This window comes from Podarcis filfolensis, assembly GCF_964270895.1.
Source record: "Podarcis filfolensis genome assembly, chromosome: 6".
Classification (NCBI taxonomy): domain Eukaryota; kingdom Metazoa; phylum Chordata; class Lepidosauria; order Squamata; family Lacertidae; genus Podarcis; species Podarcis filfolensis.
The window spans coordinates 5,422,876-5,443,940 of NC_139609.1; the positions used below are offsets into that span (position 1 = coordinate 5,422,876).

Below are 21,065 nucleotides of genomic sequence, written 5' to 3' on the forward strand. Positions count from 1 at the left end.
GCTGGGCAAAGGGAAGACAAAAGTTTTAAATGATTTGTTTCCCCAGCTGGGTTGGGCAAACACAGAGGCTTCGCTAAACCCACCCTCTCCCCATAACAGTTGGCTTGGAAACAAACAGAAGCTTGCCTCTGAAAATCCCAGTTCTTTCTTTCCCTCTCATTACTTCAGAGGTGTGGGTTAAACCACTGTGCCACTTCGGCTTGCTGATCGAAAGGTCAGCAGTTCGAATCCCCACGACTGGTGAACTCCCGTTGTTCGGTCCCAGCTCCTGCCAACTTAACAGTTCAACGCAGTGCAAGTAGATAAATAGGTACCGCTCCGGCGGGAAGGTAAATGGCGTTTCCGTGCGCTGCTCTGGTTTCGCCAGAAGCGGCTTAGTCATGCTGGCCACATGACCCGGAAAACCTGTCTGCAGAAGCAGACAAACGCTGGCTCCCTCGGCCTTTAAAGCGAGATGAGCACTGCAACCCTAGAGTCGTTCGCGACTGGACTTAACTGTCAGGGGTCCCTTTATCTTTTTACTTCAGAGGCACAATGACCAGAAGTGGGAAGGAAGACTGTGTAGACCAGGCTTCTTCATCCTCGGCCCTCCAGATGTTTTGAGACTACAGTTCCCATCATCCCTGACCACTGGTCCTGCTAGCTAGGGATCATGGGAGTTGCAGGCCAAAAACATCTGGAGGGTTGAGGTTGAGGAAGCCTGGTGTAGACCAAATAACTATTTTATGGAGCTTGGAGGATAGTTTGAAGACTTAAATCCCCTGCTGTTTTTCTGCAAGGGTTAGTGGTCTCCTCAGTCAGTCGAGACCCTCTCCTTGGTTGCTCCCTTCAAATTTGGCCACATGTGCCAAAAAATACAGGTGATATACGGCATCTTAAGTCTAGAGTGTACTCTCATCCAAAAAAAAGACTAACACCTGTGAGCTTTCTCCCCTTTCAGAGTGACAAGGAGAACACTGTACATTTTTTTCAGACTTAGACCTTCAGGTCAGTGTTTTGTTTTTAAAAGCCATTGCATTTAAAAGCTGATAACCTGCTTGGCTCAAAAGCCCTTTAGGACAATAGAAAAGAGGAAATCTTGAGCAGACACTTTTGTCCATATTGCAGTCTGAGCTTGTTCGAAGAACTGAGTTACCTAAATCCCAGAGAGGACGTAATATGAGAAATGACAAGCGCCCTTACCCTCCCTGCTGGCACATTCCTACATCTTTCAGGTTCCTAGTCTCCAACTACTGACACAGCTCATTGCTACAGCCCCTTAGCAGTACATAGCACTTGCTTTGGTCCAAATAAATAATTGTGCTTCAGAAGATACTCTTTGCCTGTTTCAGAACTTGCTTAGCCTACTGAGTTAAGGTCAGGACTGGGTCTCAAATCCTGATTCTCCCTCCCCCTCCCTACTGCTCCCCTCATTCCATCTCTAATACAAGGGGCCCTGGCAATTCTTTTAAATGGTTTCTTACTCTATTTATTACCCACAATGAGGGAAGCAGGGGAGGGAATATGCAAGTCCACGGCCTGCTATTGAGCTCTCTTCACACAGAATCTTAACAGAGAAGTCCTATTTGAGCAGGTCATATATTTCTGTGCCTAACGCTATGTAAATAAGCAGGGCTGATTTACATTAAGCATCTTAGTTTTCCTGAATTATTATAACAGTGATAATGAATTTTCACAATATTGAGGATTTTAGGGGAGGGAAGGCTGTAGGAAAAAGAAGCAGCAGAAATAGTTGTATTGCGGAAAACCAAACTGGAATGTAGGAGGGAAAGATAGGTAGCTTTAGTTATGGGACAGATCGGCTGTACTGAGCAAGGTTCTGGAACGAATGGTCACAGACCAGATCCAGCTGCTCTCGGAGGACTCTGGTTTTCTAGATCCATTTCAATTGGGGTTTGGACCTGGTTTTGGCACAGAAACTGCTTTGGTGGCCCAGTATGATGACCTTAACCTCTCAGTGGCTTTTAATACCATTGACCATGGTATCCTTTTGCAGCAGCTGTCCCAGTTAGGGCTGGGTGGCCATGCTTTCCAGTGGTTCCAGTCCTACTTGAATTGTCATTCCCAGAGGGTTTTGTTTGAGGAGTGTTTTTCAGCCCCGTGGAGCCTTCAGTGTGGGTTTATGCAGGGTTTGATCCTATCTCCTCTGCTGTTCAACATGTACATGAAACCACTGAGTGGAGTTTTCTGGAGGTTTGGAGTCCGTTGTCAGCAAGATGCTGATGACACTCAGCTCCACTCCTCCTTTACATCTGCAGGTGAGGCGGCGAAAGTGCTGGACTGTTACCTTGCCTCAGTAATGGACTGGATGAGAACCGACGAACTGAAACTCAATCCAGATAAGACCGAGGCCACTGTTAGTGTTGGAATTTAGTATTCCAATTTTAAAAAGCAGAAAAGTGACCACTTTAGACACAATCCAGAAAGAAGTGCTCACAGTTGGGATTTAAGAAGTTGAACAACCTTTTATGCCGTGTTCAGTTTTCACTGTTGCTGGAACTTCGTAAAAGTGGCTGTTTTTGAAAAAATACAAATCCATGAAGGCTGCAAGGGTATAGCGGGAGGGTATTACTACAAATAGTTTCATCCTAGGAGACAATCTGGCTATTTAATTTCGTTTATTGTCAGATAACAGCTGGCGGCTGAGCACGCTGAGCTTTTCTCCTAGCTTCTAGCATGAGGGCTTTAGCTTGTAGTTAAGAGTAACCTGATAGATGGCATCATTTGTGAAAGTCATTAGGGCTGGAGTTTTGAGTAGCATAGGGAGCTCACGTTCCTTGCTGGAACATCTTGTTTAAGCTTAATGCTTTTATCTTGTTTAATATTAAAATGTGCATCTGTGATTCCTTGTAAATCTCCATTTTAAATGCTGAAAATAGTTTCTTTCCTTTCAGTATTTTTGTAACCTTTATACTTTTTTTTTTTTAATCTGATCAGTTTGCACTGTTGTTAAAGGATGAAAGACATTTTTCTATAATTATTTCCCCACAAGCTTTGCTGGGGTTTGGTATGGTTAATCTTTTTTCAAATGCTGTCACCAGTGGGCATCCCTAGCTCAAGACTATCATTGTCTGAGGCTCCACAAATGTCATTTTATAACAAAGCAAAATTGCCTCAGCATTTTCTCTTATTCTGAACAGGAGTTGGGGAATAGAAAGCAAAGCACAAAATAGATCAAGGGAGGAGCAGAGCCGCGAATCCTATCCTTGGAGGGGGTGTCAGGGAAGCTGCTTTCACCTCTTCAGCCAACATATATGGGAAATAATACAGTAGGACATAGTGCATTATTTATAAGGGGGTGGTCTGGTGGAAAGCCAGTCAGCCTCTTGATCCAAATAAAAAACAGCTTATTTTTTAAATAGTGATTTCCCTGTTTCGCCTGTGTTTTAAAAAGGCATGCTGTGAGTTTTACACAGTCTGTGGTAGGCGAGTTGTGCACAGAAGCAACTATCAGCTAAACAGGGCTTTGACTCCATAGTAGAGTTTGGGCTCAAATCTACTCCCTACAGTCTATAGAACCTGAAATACATTTGTAAATGTTAAGACAAAGATAGCCATTTATAAACTGTAGCATTAAGCTACAGAACGCTTCTGTAGAAACTGAACAGTGAAGAAGACTGATAAGATTGATTATTGACAGCAGAAGAATCCTGTTTGGATAGTGGGTGGGGATTTGTGTGGGGACGTAAAACTCTCATCTGACAGTGGGGAAAATTACTTCAGCTTCTGTACTGGTACCAGTAAAGTAGCATTCTTAACACTATGCCTGCGTTATCCACCCATCTGAGGTCTGCAGCAGTTTCTCTTGGCAGCATGCAGCCCGTCAGTCCATTCCAAAAGTGCTGTGCTAGTTGCCTGCACAAATGGCTCCTCTTTGGGAAGAAATTGATGGGCATATGTGGAAATGACGCCCAGCCCAGGAAGTACCTCTGGCTGAAGAGGCTGGATGTTTTTCCTGCATTCGTGGTCTGATCTCCCTTTAATGCACCTGCCTATCAGGCCAACTCCTTGGCTACCCCAGCTTTGTATATAGCTGTTGAAATGCAACTTTTCCTTTGGTTCTCAGTGTCTGGCAGCAAAACAGAACTCACTCATCCTTTGTATTGTATTCAGCAGCCTCTACCTGTGACGGTCCCCAGAAAATAGAAGTTTCTCTCGTTTACCCAATCTTAAGTTCAGTTTGCCACATGTCCACGTCAGTTTGTGAAGTTTCTTTTAAGTCCTTACAAAAAAATTGTCAGCATTTTAGCGTGTGTTTCTTGCAATATGCACATTTTGGGATGCAATTTTGCCTAATAAACACACTTTTGCAAGCAGTTTTCCTTAATATATAGCATTTTTGCGTATTATCACAAATATATTCATGCTTATGCACGCTTTCCCCTAATACATGCTTTCTGTACATTTTGTTGATGGCGGTGAGCTGCATCAAAAGATTCAGAGGTATGAATTTTAAAGGAAAGTTTGTTTCAGACTGCATATTGTTTTGGAAAGTGTGAATTAGGTAGGTTCATGTGAAAATTCAAACTGAACAGAATTCCTTCCCCACCTGGTATCTACATGTTATATTACCTCTTCATATGTTCCATCATCCGTTGCCAAATTTAGGCTCCCCAGAAATAAACGATCTTATTGCCAAGAACCACATATGCTTATGCACAAGACACCTACCAATTTTTTTTTCTTTTTCCCTATGGAAGGAACTCTTCCATCCTACAAGCTACAACTGGAAATTCCAATATTCTTCTTAAACATTTTCCTGAGCCCACTGAGGGCCTTTGATTCCACAGCTGTTTCAGGAAGGCTGTTGCATAAATCTACACCTCTAATAGTTGAAAAATGTTCTTTCAATTTTCTGTCTATATTAGTTAATGACCAGTTTGTAGCCACTGGCTCTTCTACTTAGAGACCATTTTCACTTGCATTGCATGTGTTTGTTTTAAAGGACCACTTCCAATCAAGCAAGCAAAAATCCATATTCTACAAATTACTCACATGTATCCATAAGGTGGGATTCTGTGCTAGTTAATAAACACGACTAACTTAGGTTCCTTAATTTCAATAGGCCCCCTCTTAGTAGGACTTAGTTGACCACAACCCATAGAATTTGGGTTTCCTGACTGGAGAAACTAGACTTGCTTAATACAAACCTTTTTGACTTCAATTTATCAGAAGACCAAAATGCAAACCCTGCCTTCTTGCCTGTGGTGCAAAAGGGAATTGGGTCTTCAAAGGCGCAGACCCACACCATGTATTACAGTGGGTACAAGTTTATGATAAACTTGTAAAATGTGAAGCATCTACATGCACACTCCCCACCCCCAGATTTATACTGTGCAAGCAAGTCAGAGAGCTGGGAGCAAAGTTATTTTAAAAGTATTTTAGCAGGCTATAAATGGAGGAAAGTCAGATATGTAACCATATCACAAAATAGAAAGAAGCTGTACTAAACCTGGACCTATTTTAGAGTGTATGAAGTTGCTGTCACATATTATGTTCCAGGTTCAAGGATAATCCTGTCGGCATGAATAGTTGTTTGTTGTTCTTTTTTTAACGTATTTTTATTAAAGATATCTTGGTTTACAAAAGTATGTGCAATGTCCCTTTTTTCAAGTTACATTTTCTACAGATCAGTTTCATTTGTTGAGACGTTAGTGTTAGTTGTTCTTGTAGTTTTACTCTACTGTTGTAAAAGAAAGAATCCCACAGGCTATGCAAAGCAGCTTACAGAAGTTAAAACCCACATTAAAATTAGTAAGCTAAGCAATACTAACATGATAACAAAAGTAACAGTAGAAGCAGATCTTTTAAATGGCAGCAGAATTTAAAGGCAGGCTGCTAATAGACTAAAATAATATATTAAAAGTCCTATGAAATAACAATCTTAATGAATATTTGAAAACTAAGAGGAAAGAGGCCTGGTGGGTGTCCCCAGGAAGAATGTTCAAGTGTCTTGGTGCCACTGTCTTACACACCTGGCCATCTGATCTAATGCAAGAGTGAGACCCAGAACCATAAACCTCTGAGATCAATCTTAACTGGTGGGCAGGCACATGCAGAGTTTACCAAGGCAATCCCCAAACTGTCCCCAGACTGTAATGGCTAAAACCAGCACTTTAAATTGAATCTGGAAACAAAAAGGCTGCCATTACAGTAATAGTCTTCAACCTTTTCAACAAGTGTGCCACGTAATTAGATGGTGCCACTGCTGGCATATACTACATTGAGGGGTAGCCAGGATGACCGCTGGCCAGTTCCTGCAGCTGTGATTCTTATGAAGACTGATAACCTAGGTGGATCTGGGTTCTGATCTTAAGCAGGTAGCATAGGTGCCAACTCCCAGGGGCCCTGGGTGCCCGAGCACCCACAAAATTCCCCATGAAGGGGCTAGGCACCCACAAATTTTGGTGCCAGGGCCATGCACGGTGCATGGCACCCACAGCCCTGGGCACCCATGGTCGTGGGGCAAGTTGGCAGGCCTGGCAGGGGCACATACTAAGGTTCACTCAGATCCAGATTAGTTGTGCCTTAACTGTTAAGATCATTGGTAGGCAAACTAAGGCCCAGGGACCAGATCCGGCCCAATCGCCTTCTAAATCTGGCCTATGGATGGTCCGGGAATCAGCGTGTTTTTACATGAGTAGAATGTGTGTTTTTATTTAAAATGCATCTCTGGGTTATTTGTGGGGCATAGGGATTTGTTTATATATATTTTCAAAATATAGTCTGCCCCCCCCACAAGGTTTGAGGGACAGTGGACCGGCCCCCTGCTGAAAAATGTTTGCTGACCCCTGGTTAAGATAGTCTGTACAAATATTCTTGCTTTGTGATCCCTGCATATGACTGCCTCTGATCCTCTGAGTTCAGTGCCAGAGAGCGACACAAGCAGCAGGTAAGGGTGTCTGTCTGTGCCACAGAGGCAGTTATGTGGACTTTGCCTTTTCTCAGAGAGCGTTGCAGCCCCCTGATGCTGCAGTTTGTGGTGCCCTTGGCTGCACGTTGGTCATCTATGCTGCAGACCTAGGGCGGCAGTCATCATGAGGGAGCAGGTGCCCAAATGTGTACGGTTCAGGTCTGAAATAAGCTTGCAGGATGAGAAGAGTCCTTTTTGCAAGCTTTGTTTTTGTTTTTGACTTTCACCGAACAGCTGTTCCCAGCTATTTGTGTATCACAAACACTTTCGTATGCAGTTTCTAGTGTCTTAGAAATCCCCCTGCTATTCCAAGTCCCTCTCAGCAAATTATCCTCCCAATAATACGCCGTGAAGTCTGATGCTGGCTGACATGCTCCAGCTTGTGCCTTGGGCATATTTTGAACGGTCTTCTACACAGTGAAGGATTCTTTTGAGATGCATATAATCGTTTTACTGAATCAGTCACAATATTTGCCCTTTGCTGCTTGTTGTCCGTTGCATTATTGTGAGCCCTCCAGGGCTCCTATATGCATCTTATGCACGCTGTTAAGAGTGCCAAACTATTAAAACTATCTCTTGAGTTTTAAAAGTGAAGAATAATCGACAAACAACCAGGGGACGATTCTGTAAAAACATCTTTAGTATGTAGGGAGGGAGTCAGCTGATATTGCCAGTTTGGGATCAGGGACTGCAGGCTTTTCTAACTGCCCCCCTAATCCTTGACCTTAGTTTTGTTTATCATGGGGGGGGTGAGCGGGGAGAGAATGATGGTTGAGACAGGTTGCATATGCTGTCAGTGGATATAGTTAAAGCTCTGTGGACAGCTGGGAGGGTTTTGCCGTCCTGGGATTTACTGCCACGTGGGAATCCTCCTGATTTAGTAAAAGTCATTTTATGGCATTATCAGACAGCTGTAGCTCGTCAGAGAATTCTCTCCCTGGTTCCTGAGAATGGCCTTTCCTGGGCTCCAGCACACCAAGTAGACATGGCTTTGGGATTTGTTGTGAAGCGTTACCGCTGTGCCCACACCGCTGCTTTCTACTATGGGTGGGTTCCTTCATTTAGAATGTCATGTTTGTAATGCAGAGAATAATGGCTAGTCAACCTAAGAAACAAATATTGCAGGCTGTTCTCCCTCTGTTGTTTGTCGAGATTCTAATCCTAGTTTACAGAATATTGGTGCGGGTCGATTTGATCCTGTTTGAGCTGAAAGGAGAGGAATGTGCTGATGACTTGCCTCACATTCTGCAGATGCTATTTCTGAGCACATTGTGTTTGTGTGTGCGCCTGCACATGCGCACAGGGAAGGTTGTCGTAGTTCTCCACTTGCGGTGTATTAATATGTGCATGCAATTGCATAAAGAGAGTTGTGGTACAGTGTTATAGGACTCTGTCAGTCTTTGAAACAAAGTCTTGCTGGGTTTACATAGTTCTGGCGCTGCATTTTTCTGCATCTTTGATATAAGAGACAATTGTAGTATGTGCATATGTTTCTGAGAGAATGTCTAATTGTAAGACTCCACTCGGGAGTTTGTGGGTGCTTCAAGGTAAATGCAAATATTGCAGTTCTTCCTTTGGTTTTGTCTTTGAAAAGGAATACGAGTAGTTCTGCGTGAAGGTTTCAGTAACTGTTTTCTTCTGAAGGGTGAGGAAGGAAGTCATGTCCCTCCTTCCACAGAGGGTTTTTTCTGTTAGGAACTGCTCTGTCCTTGTTTTCAGCTTAGTTGGATCCGGCAGCAGTGTAACAAAATGCTTCTCAATAACATGTAGCACATTGTTTCCAGGCAGGCAGAATGGGGATTCCACCCTATGGAGTGCCCTTCCATAAATAGCTGTTGGTGCAACCTGATAGGTGCAATATATCTGTTCGGTAAAATGGAATTGTTAGTAGAGAGAAGCTAAGCCAGTAATCCTGAGCAGTCCCACACAATATATCAGCTTAAATGAGCTGCAATGTATATTGATAATGTTTCAGGAAGGCGTATGCAACCAAACATACCAAACTGAGTTTAGGATCTTTGGCTATATATTGGTTTTAAATGAGAACTGTGCCTTTCATGCAAACCCAGAGGTTATTAAATAATTTAATCCAGGCGGATCTCTCGCGTCAATTTTTGTGCACATAATCTCTAGGATGGTATTCAGCTGCTTGACTTAGGCACATTAACTTAGTCAAGACTTTGTTCATTAATTGCAGTGGGTCAAGGAATATTTGCTAGGCAGAGGGGGGTGTTTGACCATTTGATATTTAGACGATCAAGCAGGTTATAATGTCTGTAAAATTGAGGCTGGCGCTGAAAACATAGTTGGTGCCTTTGGTTTAAAAAACGAGGCCTTTGAGGGTTCAGCTCAGCAGCCCCAAAATTTATGGCACTTAATAACCAGTATATCCCCATCAACTTTGTCTGAAAACAAAGGTATGTTTTCTCTCCCAAAGATGTGCCATCTTGTTCCAGCAGCTTTTTGCACCTTCTTTTGAAAGGCTATGACTGATTTACCTAGGAATGTGCATCTGCATTCTGTTCCAACTAGTAACTACGCACAACTGGGGCTGGTCATGGTTGAAAGTCTTGTTTGGTCGCTCTTAGAGCGCAATGAAGCTGCCAGCAAGGCCCAGTTAAAGCAGGGAGTGTCAGCCGGAGCTCCTGAGTGAGCCAGGGAAATGCAAAGCTTACGTTTGCCATTAGTGATGTCATCACCCAGCAAAGGGTTACAAACAGGCACAACAATGCACAATAGAGCAGAAAGCAGGGTTTTCCCCATGAACATTCCCCACCAGGGATTGCCAGCTTTTTAACTGAAGACTGAACCCCACCAAAAATCAATAGTGCAACCTGTTTTCCCAGTCTTATTCTCACCATGCTTTTTAATTCCCATTTTGCAGATGAGTAAGCTGAGGCTGAGAAAGGGAGTTGCTCAGGGCTAAGCAGTGAGTCCATAAACTGAACTGAGATTTGAATATGGGCTGCCTTTGGTCTGACCTGAGACAAATCAAGCTGCGTTAGGGCATGGGAGTGTAAGCATCTCTCTAATAAAAGGGCAGCTGAGAAAACAGTATGTGGCATTTTTAATCAGATATATGAAGTCTGAGAGGAACCTAACTGTGTGAACTAATGCACCCTATCATTAATGTCCTTTGATTCTTCCCTATAATAAGATGGTGGATGAATTAAATTGTGCATTTTGTTGTTTAAGTGCTAGCACCTATGTCATATTTGCTTCTGAGAGATTTCCAATCCTTATTAATTATTTTTCAGAGCAAACCCCCACATCCCATAGTAATCACAGTAATTGAAACATGTACTTTGGAGTCTGGCTTTTAAATAGGTCAAAAGCAGCAGGAGGACTTCATAAGCAAAGGACAATTTGATTTTTTAACCCTTCTTTTCCCCCTATGCTTGAATGCTAGACCAGGCTGGTCAGGCAAGTATTGGATTGCCTGAATGGCTCCCTCTGCCCTCGGTTCTCCACTCCGAATGGAGACTGAATGGAACAGAGAAGTGATGTTTGATTGTGTGTGTGGCTGAAATCATCCATTCTGGAGTGAGAGAGCTCTACAGTGGGGCAAGCATCCATTCAGCAACTTGGCTACAGCACCCTCCACCTTTGTTCCCTAATGCACAGGGGTGTTTCCTTACCATCTTTGCTGTGGCCAGTAGCCTTTTCCCCCAACTGCTACTGGCTGGCAGTGGGCTCCTGCTCCTGAGTTGTGGTTTTGCAATCTGTTTTGTGAGTGCAGCTGTGGAGCAGCAAAGGGATGTTAAAATATTTTCCTTTACTAGATTGAAAGGAATGATTGAAAGCAGGGATGGGAAAACGGTGGCCCTCCAGATGGTGCTGGACTGCAACTCTGACTATTGGCCCTGCTTGGCTGGGACTGGCCAGAATTAGAAATCCTCTGGAGAGGTTATGAGAGGCTTCTTTATACAACAAAATAGTATCAATAAAAAATTTAGACAGAAAGGGAAAAAAGAGATTTTAAATCAGATAATGGAAAACGGGGGGGGGGGAAATAAAATATCTGAAAGACTCAAAAATTCACCAAAATATAAAGATGTTACAAAGCCAATTTGCAATGATAATTAACCAAGACATGGAATGGAACATAAAGAGAATGAGACAGATGAATTTTGAACATGCTAACAAATCAGGTAAATGGTTGGCATGTCAAATCAAAAACAGAAAAGCCCAAAGTACAATAAATAAAATAATATTGGATGGAAAAGAGATAGAAAACCCGAAAGAAATCAGAAGAGGATTCATAAACTTTTATAAACAATTGTATAAAAAAAAACTGGAAAAGAGGACATGCTCTGGCACCGGGGGGCGGAGAGCAGGCGGGGCGGGGCTGGCACGCGTCCCGGGGGCGTGGTGTGCCGCCTACAGGGGCGTGGCAGGTGTCCTGGGGGTGTGGCGCATTGCCTGCGGGGGCGTGGTGCCCGGGGGGCAGCAGCGAAGGCGCCCCACCAGAATTGCGCTGCCAGGGGCGGTGCACTTCCCCCGCCCTCCTCTTCCTCCGCTACTGCCTATGGAACAATTAAAGTGTTGGTACAGTGAAAAAGAACATATTTACCTGTTCCTGGCCTCACTGCATGGGACCAACTTCACACTACTTACTATCCTGTGTTGGTAGGTTTCGATAATCAGATATCCCCTTCTGTCAGGTTTATGCTGCACTTGGATAGCTTATAAAAGGTTAATTATCCTAGCTAAGTGTAATTGAAATAGGGATTTGGGTGGTTAATGGAGCTGTTGAGAAGAAACAGATTTGTGCAAACATCCCCCCCCCAACCTCCTTGCCACCCTATATGCCTGCATGATCTTCCTGTTTACAGTAATCCTGCTTGCCCGTGATTAACTGCCATCTTTGCAGAGAGACTAAGCGCCACTCATTTTTCCAATACCTCCCCGCCCTAGTACGGGAAAGGCTCTTTTAATCTACCATCATCACTGGTCATTAGAAAACAAGTGGAGTGGCTTTGAGTTATTATCTCTGTGCTCCAAAGCAAGAGGGCTGGGCAAATTGCCTCTTGTTAATTGCAGCACTGGGATGTCAGAAGAGATTTCTGTTTTGTGGTAGGATCAAATTATTGTTATTTTCTAGAAAGATAACTCTTTACACATAGTCCATTGCTTTGTGAACTAGAACTATTTGTAGACTAACAGACATGAAAGCAGCTGCTGCTTTTCCATCTCTGTGGTCTATTAATGTTGGATAGAGCAATCCACCCATGATCCACTGTGCTGGAAGGGGTTTGGATGGGCTGGGAGTGTCACTCTGCCAGCCCCCACTGTTGGGGGAGCTCTACAACTGCAGGCGAGCCCCACCAGCAAAATGCATCCATCCAAGCAGGTGGAAACTGCCACGGGGGCAGCGGTCAGCAGGAAAGCCCCCAAAGAGTGGAGCTTTTGTTGAGCTTATTGAGCCTTTTGGGGGAAACCTAACCCCCAAAAATAGTGATTTTAAACTTTTTGAGCTGTTTCCACTACTTTTTCCACCGCCTTGCCATATATTTTGCCTGACATTTTGCCAATTTGGCAAAATCCCCCCCATGCCATTTTTACACCCGAAAACCAGGAGTCGTCAGGAGTTTTCTTGCCGTATGCAGTCCCATCAAGCCAGATCTGGGCCTCTTCACTGAACCCGCCTGGGAACTGGCACAGCAAACACGTTTTCTTCTCCACCCCAGCTGGCATGAGTGGCAGAGTTGTGGAAGTGGAGGTGGCTAGGCTACTCCATCAATCCCTGCAGGATCAATCCAGCAGGAGCTTACATTCACCGCCAAGGCGTGCTAGAATTGGAAGATGCAGTTGTGTCCCATCTGTAAAATGGGCACGAGTGATGGGTTTTTAATTGTTGTTGTTGTTTAGAAGTTTAGTCATGCCCGACTCTTCGTGACTCCATGGACCAGAGCACGCCAGGCACTCTTGTCTTCCACTGCCTCCCGCAGTTTGGTCAGACTCATGTTTGTAGCTTCGAGAACACTGTCCCACCATCTCGTCCTCCATCTGGAGTTTTCTTGGCAGGGATACTGGAGTGGCTTGCTGGTTCCTGCTCCAGGTGGATCACGTTTGGTCAAAAACTCTCCACTATGACCTGTCCATCTTGGGTGGCCCTGCACGGCATAGCTCATAGCTTCGCTGAGTTTTTCTCTGAGTTATTCAAGCCCCTTCGCCATGGCAAGGCAGTGATCCATGAAGGAGAGGGTTTTTAATACAATAAGGCAAAAATGACACTGTTGAACCTACAAGATGGGGATAATAGTAGGAAACAGACAGAATATAGATTCTGTCGCTGACCTTGTGTGTAGGAGCCACTGCTGTTGTGTTGGGCTCATCCAGCCTCCTTGACTCAAGTAGCTCTCCACATCTTTATGATGGTCATAGCACCCATTTCTGCTTCCCCTTCCTGTGGCTCAGCGGTGGAGGAAATTACTTGGGCACCTGGGGCGGTGTGGGATGAGCCGCCTATAGGGTCAGGGCACACCGCAGGGCCTCTGGAGTCTGCCTGCCTCCTCCCATTCAGCCACCCTACAGCTGAGGTGGAGGCAGTGGGCAGACCGTTTGGGCAGCGTGAAGCCTGCGCGTGCCCAAGCCACCGCGCTCTCCCATGCCCCGCAGTGAGTGCCGCCTGGCATTTTGTCACCCCCTCAGTCGTGGCACCCGGGGCAGACCGCACCCCCTTCCTCCGCCCCTGCTGTGGCTTCCATGTCTGTGCAACAAGCCATTTAATGGATGTGCCTTCTCATTCTCCCTCTTTACTGTCTCTCATCATCTGGGCCCTATAAGCTTCTCATCATCATCTCTGATCTCATCCATCCTGTTTTCCTCCACACCCATTTGATCTGCATTCATTGGATTCTGTCATTTGCCTGCAGCTCTCATCTTGCCATCTTAACCCAGATGCCTCAACTTCCCTCCCTCCACTGTATTTTAAGGGCTTTCCTCAAGCATCTGCTAGACAGCAGTAAATCTAAAGTAATTTAAAATATTTATTATAGCAAACATAAGCTTCAGTCAGGCTTTTCCCACTTCAGACTGCAGGCTGAGGTTCACGTAACTGAATCCTTCTCCATGTGCACACATTTCCTGCAATAAGAAAACTAGCATGTCAGGCAGAAAGCATAGGCTGGAAACTTACCATAACACCTAGCTTCTTTACTATGCAGGAAATGTTTATGTATAGCGAAGTATTCAGTCCTGTAAGACCCACCTACAATCAATGAAGTAGGGAGAACTAGGCTACACTTTAGGTCCTACCTAAAATTAGTCATATGGGGAAATGTCGTTCAATACAAACTTTTTATTTTATGTTAACTTGGGTCCGTTTCACCCACAAGATCCATCACATGGGGGCTGCTGGTTCACGTGGACTGAAACAAATAGGCTGGCCACCGCCTTGCAGCAATCTCTGCTCCATGTCAAACTGTCATTGGAGTGTGTTTGTGATGATGTGGAGACAATCCTTTGCAGTGGTGGCTGATTTGTAAAGGAAGCCATTAATTGTGAGACAGCTCTTAGTGTCCATTGTAATATGACTATGTAGCTCATGAGTGGAGAATGCATCCATTTAAAATATTCGTGGTTTAGATTTAAAGCATTTATCATGCAAGACTCCGCTTCCGTCTTGACCAGATGAACCTGTTCACATTGTGGTGGGTCTGAAACCTTAGGAAACAATATTCAGCAATAGTGGTGTTTGCCTAGGAAGCTGAGCAGATTTTAGTGGAGGATTCGGCCTGCATGGGGTGTATGATAAAGCCCCCCCCCCCCATGGGAGAAGGAATCATATGTGAGGCAAGATGGATAGGGCTTTTCTGATGTGCCGTTTTTCTGCCACTCAAATGCTGACGTGATGATTCCTCCCTAGATGTCGGTGTCTGGTTAACTTGCCGAAAGGGAGGGCAGGGACTCCTCCTCCCCCCTGAAAGGTCACCTTTGCTGTGTTTGCAGAGAGTGCTCCCTGAGCTCTGCTAACTGCTGCTTCTCCCTGCTGTCTTCCACCTCTAATCTCCTTATAGATGCAGCACCATGGCAACAGGCCCAGGGCTGAGTGAGCTGGGCACATACCAGGAACCTTGTTTGTGTCACCTGAGGGACAGGATGCGGAGTGCGAAAGATGAAGAGGAGAAGAGGGATGCCTTAGCCTGCGTGGGCAGACTGGTTTTCCTCCTGGCTCTTCTCAGAGGCGCACCTGTGAAACTTTAGAACAGAGCCATCGGCAGCTTGCCCGCTTCTGGACTGAGCCCTTGCTGCCTCTGCAAGGAGGAATTCCTCTTCTGCGGTGTAGTCAAAGAGGAGGAGAAGGTGTGGGGGTACCAAGGCACATGGCACCGCTATGATTTGGGGCTGCACCGTCAGATGGCTATACAATTGCTTCATGTAGGTGTGCTGGATTTGTCAGAATTAGTGAGTTATTTGTATGTGGGAATTTAGCAATACAGCTAACGGTTATAGAGATATGCACTCTATTTCTTATTGCTTTGGCTATTCCCCAGTATATCCCTCTGGTGTAAACCTGAGTTTGGAATAGATGTGATCCTTGGCCTTCCGTCTCAACTATTTGCTATCCTTTGCGGGGGGCAGAGCAGGGAGTCTGGCGATTGGGCAGAGAAGGGCTGCCTTGGCAGGCTGGAGATAGTCAAATGAGAGGATTTTGTTAGATTTGATTTTTAAATTTAATATTTTTGATGCACTTTGCCTGTTCGCAGCTGGTGGTGAAATCTACATGGTTGATGTTTTAGGTTTCATTGGTACCTGTGCAAGGTTGTCATCTTGCATCTAAAAACCTTTTGTTGTTTCCTTGCAAAGACCCCTCAGGCTCCCCCCCCCCCGGTTGCCCTGCACCCCAGCATTTATCACTACTATATTTTGTGTAACTTGAAATGTCAGCATTTTTCCTTTTTAAGGATTTCTAAATCAGAGTTCTCTATCCCAGGCAGGAATGAAGCAAAGCAAATTCTCCCAGATGCTTGTGGGCTTTTTCTTAAACACGACTTGGGCAGCAACCGTGTAACATTCAAGCCTTGGGGGGGGGGGGGAGAAATGCTGCTCTCATCCCCCCCCTGCTTTTTTTAACTGCTCTTGCTCCTGCGCCTTCTGAGTGCTTGACACTTGGAAATTAAGCAAGTAATTTTACCTGGAAGGAATAATAATAATAATAATAATAATAATAATAATAATAATAATAATAGGAATTGCTGTTCAAAGGCATAGGAACAGTGCCAGTAAGAATTGCCAAACCTGCAAGGTAGGAACAGTGGGTTTCAAACGGTTTCTTTATTTGTATTTTTGTTTAAGAATTTAAAATTGACCGATATAATTTACAGGATCCCTACAAAAGGACATTGTTTAAGTAAGAGACAATGGGAGTTAAAAACTACAGCTGTTACGCAACCAATCTCAAATGCAGAGAATTAATCCCAGAGAATAATTTTTAATCTCAGAGTAAAGGGGAAATCATCAAGAAACTATTCTGCTTCTGTTTAAATGTCAGATGAGAGCACGAGGACAGTTGAAATGTGATTTATTTGTAAGCGAGGGCTTTAGGTTTGCTGGAGTGATAACGATCCAGAACAAGGAGGCTTGTGGCACCCTAAAAACTTTGGAATTTTTATGTAAGGGAGCAGTCAGAAACAGAGTATACTACCCAAGGTGTGAAATGGCACTTTCCATTCTATTTGTTGTTGTCTTAAAGATAACTAATACCATGCCCTTCTCTTGCTATGGGCAGTTTACCAGAAATGAAAAATATTTTTTCAATGGGGGCCCTGCCCTAGCTCACTCTCTGCACGTCAACCCCCTTGCCACTTCCCCAAATTAACCACCTAGAGCTTCCCCTCCCCAACAAAGAACTACAGTAGTACCTCGGGTTAAGTACTTAATTCGTTCCGGAGGTCTGTTCTTAACCTGAAACTGTTCTTAACCTGAAGCACCACTTTAGCAAATGGGGCCTCCTGCTGCCGCTGTGCTGCCAGAGCACAATTTCTGTTCTCATCCTGAAGCAAAGTTCTTAACCCGAGGTACTATTTCTGGGTTAGTGGAGTCTGTAACCTGAAGCATATGTAACCTGAACTGTATGTACCCCGAGGTACCACTGTACTAAACTCCCCTTTCACCCTTCTGAAGCCACTTCTGTTTTCTATTCTGCATCCCCAGTTTCCATCTTCACCCCATGCCTATACCTCCTTCCCCTCCTTTTATGTGCCCCTCTGCATCTGCTGGTGTTTTAAACCACCGCTTTCTGCCTCTCTGTGTCCCTGTCCTTTCGCTCCCATGCCACGGCCACTGCTGCTGTGCAACCTGCCTCCTCTTTAGCACACACACACACACACACACACACACACACACCTTGGCCTAATGCAAATCCAGGATTGGGATGCAGTACTACAGATCCTCCAAAGGATATTCTTATTTTTATTATAGAGAAGGAAAGCATTGAAATTCTGCGGGGAAATGTCAAAATCCTTCCCTTAAATGAAACCAGAATAGTGAGCATTTTATTTGTGCATGCCCTCCCCTCCCAAATTAGGCACATCTCAGCTTCACTGGGGACTCTGTTAAGCATCCTTGTCAAGTCACCGCAGGGCAGGCTGCCTTTACTTCTGTTTTCCAAGCGCATACAGAGGATAAAGCAACAGAACCAGTTGTGCTCCTAGGACATTTGCATAGGCTTCTGAATATTTACAAAGTGCCATCTCTGATAAGATTTCTTTCTTTCTAGGAAGCTGTCTTCTATCAAATGGGACTTTATGGCCATCTAGCCCTATTTGTACAACTCTTTGTCTTACCCTGACAGACAGCAGCTCCCCAGGGTCTCAGGGTCTTCCCCTTCACCTACTGCCTAATCCTTTTGAAAAGAAGGTGCCTGGGTTTGACCCCTGAGTCCTTCTGCATGCAGATTGTGTGCTCTGCCAAGCCAGCCAGCTAGGATTCCTCATTCATAATGGAATCCACTGGTTTGAGCAAAGCTTTTTGTATCTTGGCTTGCTTCTTTTGACATGGGATGGGAAGGAAATTGATGGAGTCGGGGTTAATGCACAGGGCTGGGATGTGGAATAGTCTTTGCATAAGATTAGGCCTGTGGTGCTAATAAAGGTTGTACAAAAAAGAAACTGCATCCCAACAAGCTAAAAGAGGCGTTGAAAGTTGATTGGGATCCAAAAAAATAAATAAATAGCTATTACAAGCTACTATGAATAAATTTGGTCTATGAACCAATTTTATATGAAATCTAGTGACAATTGAAAACAGACCTACAAAAGAACTGAAATAGAAAGAGTTTGTACTGAGAAAATATCCACAACGCCCCTATAATAAAACCTGTTTGGCATCAAAGCAAATGTGACTTTAGAAACAATAAAACAAATTTGCTATACAGTATACAAATCCAAAATAATACCACCAATTAGGATTAGTAATAATACTTATCAAGCCAGACAGAAGAGACCAAGGATGTACCATAATGTTTGATGGCACATTAGCTGAACTAATTGGCAATACTTGCTCCATTTGAAAGGGCTTTGAGAGCCCACTTTAACTGAACAATGCCTTCTTACATTCATGTATGACACTCAAAGGCCAGATAAATGTAAACCCCAGTCGATGGTGTTGCTTTTTGATGTGTATATATAAAAATTGCTTTGATGCCAAAAAGTTTTATGTACATAGTACAGAGAACATTGAGGAAGACCAAGGTTGAAACACTTTGTAGGTTCTGTTACACTTATTGAGTCATAACTAGTTCACATTGCTGATATTTGGTTTTGCTTCTGAAATAAGTAGGTACATATTGTCTGTTTTTAATTGTTATTAGATTAAATATATTTTTTCCACACGCACCAAACCTATGTTATTTTCTAATAGTTAATGTTTATGATACTCATCAAGTCCGAATGAAGATTTTCATGCTGTTCATTTTATGCAGGGGTGTGTGTGGGTGTGTGTGTGTGTGTGTGAGAGAGAGAGAGAGAGAGAGAGAGAGAGAGAGAGAGAGAGAAACGTCTTACATGGGGCCTGTGAACATGCCAACTTTGGCTTAGCAATGAAGAGCGAGCTGCAAGATTCCTCCTTGGCTTCCCTTCCCCTTTCCTGGATGGCAGATTCCCACTGCTAGCACTATTTCTCTTTATTTACTACATTTGTACCCCACCATTTCCCCAAGGAGTTCAGGGTCATGTGCATTACCTCTTTCCCTCTCCCCAAATGCTAAACCTTGAGTTAACCCTGGTTAGGAGGAAACCCCAGCTTGAACCATAATTAATGTCAATGCTGCTTTAACACTTAACCATGACTAATACCTAATGCAGGGGTGGGGTGGAGCCAAGCAAAGTATTGGCCAGAGAGAGAAGTTAGCAATGAGAAATTGTAAGCTTCTATATAATTAAGGCATTCAGATCAGTGGGACTATATCTTACATCAAATGTAGTAAGGATTAGAAAAGAGTCCGGCAGGCCACTGCTTGGGTTGAGACCCACCCAGCTGTTACATATATGTTCTTTCTGTCATTTGTGAACACATGGGTTTGGAAATGGGATTGCTGGCTGCATCTTGATTTTAGTTTGTTTTAGAGTGATTCCTGTTCTGATTGTCATGCATTTTACTGTGCATTGGTTTCATTACTTATCTTCTGTTGTACAGTGGTACCTCGGGTTAAGAACTTAATTCATTCCAGAGGTCTGTTCTTAACCTGAAATAGTTCTTAACCTGAAATACCAGTTTAGCTAATGGCGTTTCCCACTTCCGCCGCACCACCACTGCACAATTTCTGTTCTCATCCTGAAGCAAAGTTCTTAACCCAAGGTACTATTTCTGGGTTAGCAGAGTCTGTAACCTGAAGCGTCTGTAACCCAAGGTACCACTGTATTTGAATACATACACATACCTTACATATTTTGGGAAATGGTTTGTTGGTTGGTTCTCTGTGCATTCAGACCCCTCTTGAGATACCGTCACGAAACTAGGAATGAGGGTTTCTGAGACGAGGGCAGCAATCTTCAACAATTTTTTGGATGCCAGGCACCATTTTGATTCAATATGGTGAACTGAATCGCCTGTGTTTTTATTGTTGTTGTTTTTTTGCATAGGTTTGTCTGCCTCTTGAGATATCATTGCCAAACTTGGCACGAGGACTCCCATGGTGTGTTTGTGGAGGGTGTAGACTTCATCACCATTTGGATGCTGTGCACCATTTTGAATCGAGTTGGTGGACCAAAGTGTCCCTTTGGCTTGACTTCATCCGATTTTTGGTGTGACTATTCCAAAATCACAAATTACGCTATCCATTTAAAAATCACAATATTTTTTTGTTTCTAAAAATTACTGGGCAGTGCCAGGCACTGGGTGGTAATGAAAATCTGGATTGCTTACCCGGATGAAGGAAGTTAGTCTAAAAGAGACACGAGATCCAGGAGCCCGTCACAAACTACAAAGCTGCCAGCCCATCAGAAGCAATTGCAGAGACCCTCTTAAGGCTGGCTTCTGCTCTCAGTCCAAATGAACTTTCTGTTGCTTTTTAACTTAATAGGTTGACAGCCTGTTTTCTCGTCATGAAAATGATTTTAGATTTGACTTTGGTTATATATTTCAGTAGTTTAACAATTTTGTAGTTAAGGAAAACATATGTGCGTAATTTTATTTCTATGCTGCCTTTCCACGGTTCAAGCCATGCTCAAGGCTCCTTACAACATGAAAAAAATATACTATATACACTATACACTATATACACTATAACAAATGTAGCTATAAACAAATAAATAAAACATTAAATAATCCACAAATTAACTGAACAGTTTCCACATAAAACACAATAAAATCTAAAATAAAGATACAAAAAAATAACAGCAACAAACCGCCCGCCCCCCGGGGAAAAACCAAAACAACACCCCATCCCCAACAGCCTTAGTTTTTGTAGCTGGAGTCAGTCCGGGCCCCGCCCTCCCAGCCTAGGTGGAAAAGGCCTGCAGCCAGGGAGCAGGTCTTGCAGGACTCACAGCCAAGATGAAAACAAAATGTGTTAAATTTGTCCTTCGAAAGGGAAGAGCCAGGATGATGGTGTAGTTAAGGCAATAGTGTTGGACTTGGGCCAGAGAGCTCTAGGTTCAAATGTCTGCCATTTTGCTAAGTCACATTGAGCTAGTCATGAACATTCGCT

At 43.8% G+C, this 21,065-nt stretch overlaps 1 protein-coding gene across 19 annotated transcripts in view; it reads left to right on the forward strand.

Moving 5' to 3' along the window:
• The window catches only part of RASAL2 (RAS protein activator like 2), a 221,868-nt gene that overhangs the window by 161,437 nt on the left and 39,366 nt on the right, over positions 1-21,065 (forward strand). The window contains exon 1 of one of the 19 annotated variants that reach the window (XM_083621535.1): positions 15,237-15,295. The exons of the other annotated variants lie outside the window; for them this stretch is intronic. Coding sequence (XP_083477661.1) covers positions 15,252-15,295 — 44 coding nt within the window. The 5' untranslated portion in view covers positions 15,237-15,251. Of the gene's footprint in view, positions 1-15,236; positions 15,296-21,065 lie in introns of those variants that run through there. 19 annotated transcript variants of the gene reach the window in all.